General features: G+C 34.3%; 1 protein-coding gene across 1 annotated transcript; it reads left to right on the top strand.

The window, feature by feature from the left end:
- Nucleotides 1–826: 826 nt before the first annotated feature.
- On the top strand, nucleotides 827–8,301 carry LOC110110973. The gene is made up of 3 exons (XM_020842642.2): nucleotides 827–1,056; nucleotides 1,663–1,760; nucleotides 7,630–8,301. The coding sequence occupies exons 1-3, from the start codon at nucleotides 949–951 to the stop codon at nucleotides 8,096–8,098; spliced, it is 675 nt and encodes a 224-aa protein (XP_020698301.1). The 5' UTR covers nucleotides 827–948; the 3' UTR covers nucleotides 8,099–8,301.
- Nucleotides 8,302–9,455: the final 1,154 nt, after the last annotated feature.

Here is a 9,455-nt window from a genome sequence, read left to right on the forward strand (position 1 = left end):
ATCAATTTCTCCAAGGATATTACATGATCATGGGCTAGTTGGGAAGCATACAATGATTTGTTGAACTGACAGTAATGAGGAGATCTTGGTAAAGTCATGGTCAAGGAATTTCAACATGATGATGATGAGAGGGACCTACATGAGTGCCATCATTGATTAGCTTTTTAAATTTTGCTAAAAGTTCAAGCTCCTCTTCATGTGAAGAATGAGGTATGTTTATAATTTCCTTAAGTAAAATTTTATTAATTTTAACTTGAATCTCAGAAAAACTCCATTGAATGGTGTATTTTTATTCTTTTGATCATCTATTAATATTTATCATAATGACTTTAAAATTAAATAATCTTAGACTCATATGCTCATTTTAACCACAAGAAAGTGAGATTTGAAGATTATTCAACTCATCAATTAATATCATCAAGTTTCTAAATGTGCTTTTGGTGCTTGATTAAGGCTCATTTCAAGTCAAATTAGATCATTATGATATCATCTAATCAAAACGTTCATTTCATTTATAAGTTTGTTGAAATCAAAGACCGAATGGTCCTAAATTGAATGTCAAAATTTTCTATTAAAATATTAAATCAAGGTTCATGCTTAATTAAATGAATTTTTGCATGATATATCAAAAACATTTTTATCAAAATTTAGATCAAGATGAATATAAAAAAATTAAAATTATTTTCAAATAAAATAAAAATAACTAACATTATATTTATTTTAAAATATATCAAAAGCTTTGAGATATGTTATTCATAATAAATTACCGTTAGTCATAACATTGTAATTGATCTAAGGGTCTGGTTTTTTCGCATATGCTTCACGGATTAACTTGGGCGAGCCGCTTCATCTGTAAGCAAACTATGGGATCGGAGGGTTGATCCAGCACAGAGAGAGCGGGCAAGAGAGAGTGTGTGTGAGGATTGTGGAAAGGTGGGTGAGAGGGAGATGGGATGCGAGTCGACGGCGGCGTCTCCGAGCGGGAAGCGGGGGAGGGATCCGGAGGAGGAGGTCTACCTTGACAATTTGCATTCACACAAGAGATATCTTAGTGAAGTAAGTTGTATAAATATTTGAATGTCGATGATTTATCTTCCTTTTTCGATCTTTTGAAATCCACACTTTTTCCTATTTGTTTTTTCTAACATTTTCGCTTGTTCTTTCCCGTGTTTCTGCAATTCCTTGCAATAAAAATATGATGTTTTGAAGGCGAGTCTTGATTTTAATCTTTGTATCTATCTAAATTGATCATTTTCCGAATTCGCAGTCGCTTTTTATTAATTGCACCACCACCAGTGTTAGATTGATTCCTTCAGAAATTTCCTTGTCTGATGGTTATTGTTACCATTGTTTGATATATTGGTTTCTATAAGGGAAATAAACTTGTTTTTTGTTGGTCTTCGAATGCCATTTATGGCTTGTCCGAAATTCTACTTTTATTTTGACTAATTGTACAAAATGCTAGCCGTCATTTACTTGTTGCGCTTCTTCTGCTGCTTGGGCTTTGAATGTGCTAACAAGCAGTTCGATTAATTTCCTTAGTGGTTTGGTGGTTTGGTCTGTTTGCAGATTTGTGGGTATCCTTGCTTCTGATGCTTTTGCTGATGCTCTTTGTGCTAACATTTGAATTTTTGAAGAATTTGGTTTATGGTGTCGTTTCAGATAATGGCTTCTAGTCTAAATGGACTAACGGTTGGTGACTCCTTGGCTGAGAATCTTATGGATTCTCCAATGAGGTCTGAAAGCATCTGTTACCCAAGGTATTTTGTTTTCTTATGTTACTGTATTTTGTTTTGTATCTTTATTCCTTATGATACAGATGAAAGAATGATGCTGTTCTGCTGTCCTCAGTACTTCTGATCTTGTTTATCTAACTGTGTTGGATACAAAGCTGTTTGCAATAATCCTGTCCATCTACCTTTTTGACCTCATTTTTATGCTAGATCTATGATCAATCTATCAGATATATTCCTTGTTTATTTGGTGTTTATTTTCTTTAGTCACTTTATAGTTATCTAGGAGAAATGAGTTCCTCTTTTTTTGACAATGAGATTAGGGAAATAGTTTCAATGTTGAGAACATGAACTTTAAGAACTATAAGAGGCCAATTTATTGGTTGCTTCATTTGGGATCTTAGACTGCATTGATGCCATATGTTTTTGAGGAAATGGAATTTTTGGCCTCAAGATGAATATTTTTTTTTGATGGATTGAGTCTTGCTAGAGGCTCAAAACCTAACCTATAAACTTTTTTTAGAGTTTGGTTTGATCTTTTTACCCTTGTTAGCCACTCCTTTTTTTTGTTTGTCGATTCGCTCCTTTATCATTATTTTCTGTTAATCTCAATTTATTATAAAACAAGTTGAAATTGTACTTTCTTATGGCCCTTCTTATGAAAGTGTTCCTTCAAAGAGATTATTGTAATCTACGTAACCAAAATTATTAAATAGATTCTCTTTCTACACTACCCTACAGTTTCTATTCTTGCAACAACAACATCAAGGTTCTCTTCATGCAACAACAACATCAATCCTTTATCCCACTATGTGGGATCGGCTACCCTACAGCATCTCTTCTAGCAAATGCACATATTCATGTATGCTAACAATAATATGGCTGATGGATAGAGCTCCTTAAGCTTAAAAAAGATTCAACATTCAAAACTATGTGAAGTTCAATGGCCAATATCATAGAGAAAAATGTCAATTAGTTGTTATTTCTTTTTTGTTTTTGTTGCGACTCCAAAAGGCTTCATTTTGGAAAGCAGTTATAATAAGCTTGGTCTTCTAAATGCAGAAATTACCTTTCCTTTCTCTTTAATATATTTAAATTCGGTGACCATTTAGCCAATTGAGATTATTTTGGACTTGATTACAAAACTATATGGCCACTGTTCCAAAAGCTAGCTTGGATGCTCACCTTGATGCGCTTTGCACACAACGATCTACCTAAAGGGTTTTAGTAGAGGTCTCAAACCTATACGAATTATGTTTTCATCAAGGAATTTATGCTTCCAGTTTGCTCAGTGAAGAATCCCTATTGATTATCTAGAGATGCACCCAAGTTATTTATTGACACCAGAAAACGGAGAATTCTGTTTGGGAGGCATTGTTGTGCTGCCATGGAAATTTAGTAGGATATGTTGCAGGAGAATTGCTTTGTTCTCATCGTCAGGAATGTGCTTTATCAAAATCTACCAGGTCGAGCTAAAAGAGCTTGTTTTTGGTAGTATCTCTTTTGATTTTCTTACTTTCTGACATCTTTAAGGATTACTAATTATCAATAATAATTCTTTTAAGCTACTCTATGAATAAATTGTTTGTGGTTAAAATGGAAAATACCTTATGATTATTAATTATTCGAGGGTTCACTCTCTCTTTGTTTGTTGGAAATAATAATTTCCTTGCTCAACCAACTGATTGTCATGCACCTTCATGAGGTTAGCTTGAAGTAATCCAATAGATGGTAATTCTATTGTTTTCTTATAACGAGGAAACTTGTAATAAAAGAACTCTGTTTGTCGGGAAAGTAGTGAAAGTAGCAGTCTATTTCATGATAGGAGATGATGCTTAACATGTTTCATTTTGTAACATTGCCAAAGGTATGTTAATAATTTGAGATGTCAAAAATTTATGGAGACTCATATATAAGCCAAGTATAAACATTGTATTTTTCTATTTTTTCCAAAAGTTTGCAGTCGTTTTGGTTTATCTTTGATAATTTGGATATGATGGAAAAAATTTTGGCATCATCTTGACAAAACGGAAGACTTTGCTTCCATTTTAGATATGGAATGTGAAATATCTGTTTTTTTTTTTTAATATTCTTTTATAATGAAAAGAGGAAAGGGTAGAATATCCAGTTGGATCCAATGGAATTATAACAAATTTTGGTATAAACAAGAGAAGCGTGATCATCTTTGTTTGAGTGGGTTTTGGTACGAGTGATGGAATATTAGCTGAAAATTTTAACTTAGTTTAGTTTCCATTTATAGATTCAAAACATTTTGTAATTCATTTGATCGCAGCTTACTTCTTTTTGGCATGCAGCACAAATTACCATAAAAAAGGGCATGTTTCAGAGATTCTGGTAATTGAGATAAAATTTAGATTTAGTTTATTCATTTTGTTTAATTCTCTGTTTCAAATTCTTAAGGGTAAACAATTTCTTGTGTTGCAGGAAATGTTGTTAAATTGTTGAAGAAGAAATTGTTAATTGGTAGTTAACTTAATGAGCAAATTTACATTAACAATCATGAACTCAGACTGATGGACCTGTGGTCAATAAATACTGTCAATTGTCATAAAAGTGTATTTACATTAACAATCATGCACTCAGACTGATGGATGAAGAACTAACGCATGCTATTTTGATGGTGGATTGGATGTGGTCTGCTCAGGCCTTGATATCTTACATAGATCAAGTTTGAATGGCATACGATGTCAGAAGACCATTAGGTTTGGTTTTTGTTTAGTTGGAACCTGTTAGATAGGCTAATAAAGCTATGCTTCATTTGACTAGCACAAATGGCTAAGCCTAATAACCAAGTTGAGTTGGGACTTTATTGGTCGCTGAAATGATATGAAGGAAACCTCTTTAACAAGAAGGGCCTTCCGAGTTCCTTTAGGATCATCTAGTGAATAGCCAGTCCAACTTGCGATATGTTCCTATTTATGTTACCGAATATGAATTTGTTTGTTGAGCTTATAATCTAATGTGATATATGGACCTAAAGTTAACCTTACCCATGTTTCCTGCTTATTTGCTGGCATACATTCAAATAGGATATGTTGTCCCTTATGTATCTTGTGGACCGGGTGTTCCTACTTGCATTGTGAATCATAGCCAAGAACATGGCTTAGGGGGACAATCTAGATAAAGATTACAAAGATTTTATGGGCAGAAATAACAACAAATCTTCAAAACTCGAAGCAGATCCAAAGGACCTGATAGAAGGTTAAGTGAAGTTTTTACATAAGAATATTATGCCTGCCTATTTCACTAATGCAAGGATTCATATAATTATTAATATGAATAAAAAGCATAGGCTAATCAACATTTTTATGTGTGTTCACTCTAAACTCCAATACATGACAGATTGCTTAGAATATTTTATGTTTATGTTGTAAGGCCTGAAGGGCCTTTCTATAATTTGAAGTTTTGAGGGGGCGAAACTGCTTCCTTCAAAATCAATTTGTTCTTATGTGCCGGGAGAGTTTTTTCTTGGACGTCAACTTTGTCATAACCACAACTAAGGCTGTGATGCCAATTGGTATATGACTTATTTTTTACATCTATCTGAAGAGTGAGGAAAAGTCCCATAAATTGATTTAGGTATTTGATGCGCCTTGGTATCAAAAACAACAACAAACTCCAAGAAATTCAACACAAAATAGATTTTTATTGATAGAAAATCAAAAACGAACAAAGCAAGATACAATGATCATCTTTCGAGAGGAGAACATTCTCTCCCAAAACCTAGACGCCACTATGATCCCTCACAAAAAGAACCTACAACTCTCAAATCAAATTCTCCATGCAAATATAACATAAATCATACTACTTATAGCAAATAATAAATAATAAATACCAAAACAACCATCCCCTAATTCCCTCCCAAATCTATCATCTTCAATTAAGAAATAGCTCCTAATTAATCAGCTCAATATCTGTCATCTTTAATTATAAAAAATCTCCAATTTAATCCCCTCTAAATCAGCATCAAATCTATCATCTTTAATTAGGAAATATCTCATAATTAATCCCCTCAAAATTAGCCTGCTTTCCTTATTAATTTTTCTCTCCTATTTGAATTCAAATATGAGATATTCCCCTCATTAATTATCTCCTTAATTACCCTCCTAACATAATGAATTATTGCTTTGTTGGGCCCCACAAGAGGGGCCGAAATCTCCCTGTATTTTGTTTCAGGTTTTGTTCCCTCCACTGTCGGTCTAGCCTCCCTTGTCCTGCAGCCGTAACACCAAAGACTCACCTTGTCCTCAAGGTGGAAGGATGGGACATTGTTCATGACTTTCTTCAGCTGCTCAGTTAGTGGCCATGCTATCATCCACTGGAACCAAGCTAAAGCTTTGCTCTCCAGACATAACAATGCAGCTGTAAACTTCTCCTCATTCAACCCATTCTCCATGAAATACATCTCCACTCGATATAACCACCCATAGGCATCCTTTCCTTTAAATATTTGCATCCTCAACTTCCTCACCCTAGGGTCACTACCACCCCAATAGCTTCTTCCTCCTCCTGTGTAGCGGTTGTCATGATCCCTCCATGTTTCCCCCGTGTATCGAGGGCGTGATTCCCACTTTTCTTCCATCTGTTCTTGCATGACACGATCCCATGATTCAGCTCGATCCCCTCCATCTCAGGTCGCGCACTCCCCTTACCGGAAATGCCTCCCATATTGGTCGGCCACTCCACCACACAATTCCCTCTTTGCTATCTCCTATTTTGGAAACCCTGATCCACGCTTTATTAGAGCCCTGGGAGGAGGCTCTTGATGGACAAAACTCTTCTTGTTGGACCCCTTTCGTCCGATCTCCTTTCCCTTAGATTCGGCCAAGGAAATTCCGGTCAAATCTTCGTTAGGGTTAGTAATTGGAACCACTAGTGGAGTTTTGGATTGCATCTTCTTGAGTTTCCTTAACATTTTTTCTATCCTCCAAATCGTCTCTCCATCGGATTCTCCATAGTTAAAACTTCACCTTCATGCCGAATTTGATTTGCTCTGTTTTGCCTTTCAACGCATCCACTTTCTTTGCTGTCATCTCTCCAAAAATCTCACTCTGATATCAATTTGATGCGTCTTGGTATCAAAAACAGCAACAAACTCCAAGAGATTAAACACAAAAATAGATTTTTATTGATAGAAAAATCAAATATGATCAAAATAAGATACAATGATCCTCTTTCGAGAGGAGGTCCTTCTCTCCCAAACCTTAGACGTCGCTAGGATCCTTCACAAAAAGAAAACTACAACACTCTCAAATTAAATTCTCCATACAAGCATAACATAAGGAATTATTGATTGGAATGGCATTTTTCTCACTTTGTAAAGCTAATTTTTAATAAAATATCTCTTGAAATAGCCCAAACGAAGCCTAGATTTGGAACATATAATACAATTTTAGTGGATAATTCTCTATGCGGTCCTGACAAAAGCCATAAAAACATCATTTGAAATCTTGGGTTTATGTTTTGAAAGTTATATATTTGGGAACTTTTCAATCTTATCTCATTGACTAAAGCAGGAATACTAAACCTGTTTAAGAATTTATAGGTTCCTTTTTTTTATTTACTTACATCCTTTAAATTCTGATTTTTGCCATTGTTTCTCTTAAAGTCTTAGATTGTATAGTTATTCAAGATTATGCTTATTTCTTTGTGGTGAGGTGGTCTTCTATTTAAGCTGTTTCTGCTCATAGTTTTCCCAGCATTTGCATCACAACAATTCTTCAACTATTTTTACAATAGTGTTAGCCGCCTCAAACGGCCTTAACCTGTTCTCTTTATTTATGTTTCTTTCAGCATAATCAGCTTTTAATAGCTAAGTTTCATTGAATGGCAAGCTTTTCTGGCAATTTTATTAAGTTTTCTTAAACTGTTACAGAGATGAGATTGCCTCACAGTACTCTCCCATGTCCGAGGACTCAGATGACTCGCGCTTTTGTGAAAACCCAATAAGTTCCACTGTGCATTCTGAAGCCACAACCAGCAACACTAGCCCAGTTTCTCCTCACAGGCACCAAAGAACTCAAATAGGGCCGGTGACAACCATGTTTCCTCCCCTTCCAAGCTGCACTCTTGCCGCCGTCGTCTGCTCCCATTCTCGGCAGCAGCGGGGCTCCGATAATGACAGCCGGTTTCCGTCGTCACCCAATGATGTTTGCCATACTGGTGATCTGAGAAGAACTGCTCTTCTCAGGTCGGTACAGATTCGAACACAGGGGGAAGAGAAGCCATGCTTGTTCATGAAAGATGATGCTGGCTATCAGAGCCCAGAAAGGGAAGTAGAGGACTACATTGAGGATTGTTCTTCAGTAGATGGCCTAAATGAATCTAAGTTTGGCGAGGAGTGATTGCAGCCAGAAGTCTTCTTCAGCATTTTCTGACACTGATTTAGGGTTCTTTCTGTTCATCTTTGAGGTAAATTTGCCTTACCTTTTTGCTAACTTTTAAAGCAGGACTATTTTCTTGTTTTTTAACTAATTCCCTCTCTAAGGTATTGTACATCCTGATGCTAATTAATTTAGCTATCTAATTTATGATCAGCTTCTTTTTTTTTTTGTTTTGTTTTGTATCTAGAGCATTTTGTGCTATTGTTAGAGCTTTTGCTGGGTATAAATCTCCCTTCTTTTTATGCGAGATTTAGTTTTTGTTTGGGATAGCTTTCATATTATTTTTTTAAAGTAGCTTTCTAATACAAATATTTCTTGAATTAGCAATATTTATATTTATTAAATTATTTGCCAAATAATTCGGAATGAATTAATAAACTATCATCCATACAGTCCTGATAGAAATTTATGTGGACAACCAATTGCATCAAATACCTGGACTTCAAAATGGATTGACAGGTCTGATTCAAAATTGATCTGAATCGAATTTAATCAACTCGAATTTGACCCATTAAATAAACAGGTCAAAAACACCAATTCAAACTCAATCTGCTAAAAATCTGAATGATTTAAACCCGATTCATTAACTCATTTTAATTAATTTTTTTAAAATTTATTAACTACATATTTAATTAGCAATAAGAAAATTATATTTACAAGGAAAAAAATAAAAAAAATATTAAACAAGTCATTTTTGAGTAAAAAATAAGTTTGTGGATCAATCTAGATCAAAGCCGTTGAAGAAAATCCTAATCCAAGTCCGACGACTAATTTATTAAACGGGTCAATTCGAACATGAATTTTTTGAATCAAATTAATAGATCCGATCATTTTTTTTTAACACTCCTAGCCTTCTTAATTTCTCCACCACCAGACATTTGAGTCGCTAGGATCCTGAGCAGCATTTTAGTGGACTTGAGCAACCGTCAGGAGAAACAACAAACAAGAATATAATCTAAAAATTCAAAGCACTAAAATCATGAAGAGTTCTCTTCTTTCTTGCTAAAGCCAATACATCCGACTTGTATTTTATCTGTCAGGTTTGGAGAAAATATGTGGCAAGACAAAATTAAGAACCATTCAATTTAATTTAAAAATTAGCACTATACTAATATAAAATAAATCTAATAATTTTTTAAATAAATTTTAACACAACCGAAAAAAAAAATATATATATCTAATAAATTAATGAAAATAAACTTCAAAACTCTTACTTTTTATTGATATAATATATATAATACCTCAAATTATAATAATTTAAACACATTAAAAAAAATAAAATTTCCTATTATATTTTACACAAGGCTGTGAAACCTAG

This window comes from Dendrobium catenatum, unplaced genomic scaffold (genome assembly GCF_001605985.2).
Source record: "Dendrobium catenatum unplaced genomic scaffold, ASM160598v2 fragScaff_scaffold_633, whole genome shotgun sequence".
Taxonomy (NCBI): domain Eukaryota; kingdom Viridiplantae; phylum Streptophyta; class Magnoliopsida; order Asparagales; family Orchidaceae; genus Dendrobium; species Dendrobium catenatum.

Coding starts and splice junctions, on each gene's coding strand:
- LOC110110973 (XM_020842642.2), top strand. CDS start 949: ATGGGATGCGAGTCGACGGCGGCGTCTCCGAGCGGGAAGCGGGGGAGG. Junction 1,057..1,662: donor ACAAGAGATATCTTAGTGAA/GTAAGTTGTATA, acceptor GTGTCGTTTCAG/ATAATGGCTTCTAGTCTAAA. Junction 1,761..7,629: donor GAAAGCATCTGTTACCCAAG/GTATTTTGTTTT, acceptor AAACTGTTACAG/AGATGAGATTGCCTCACAGT.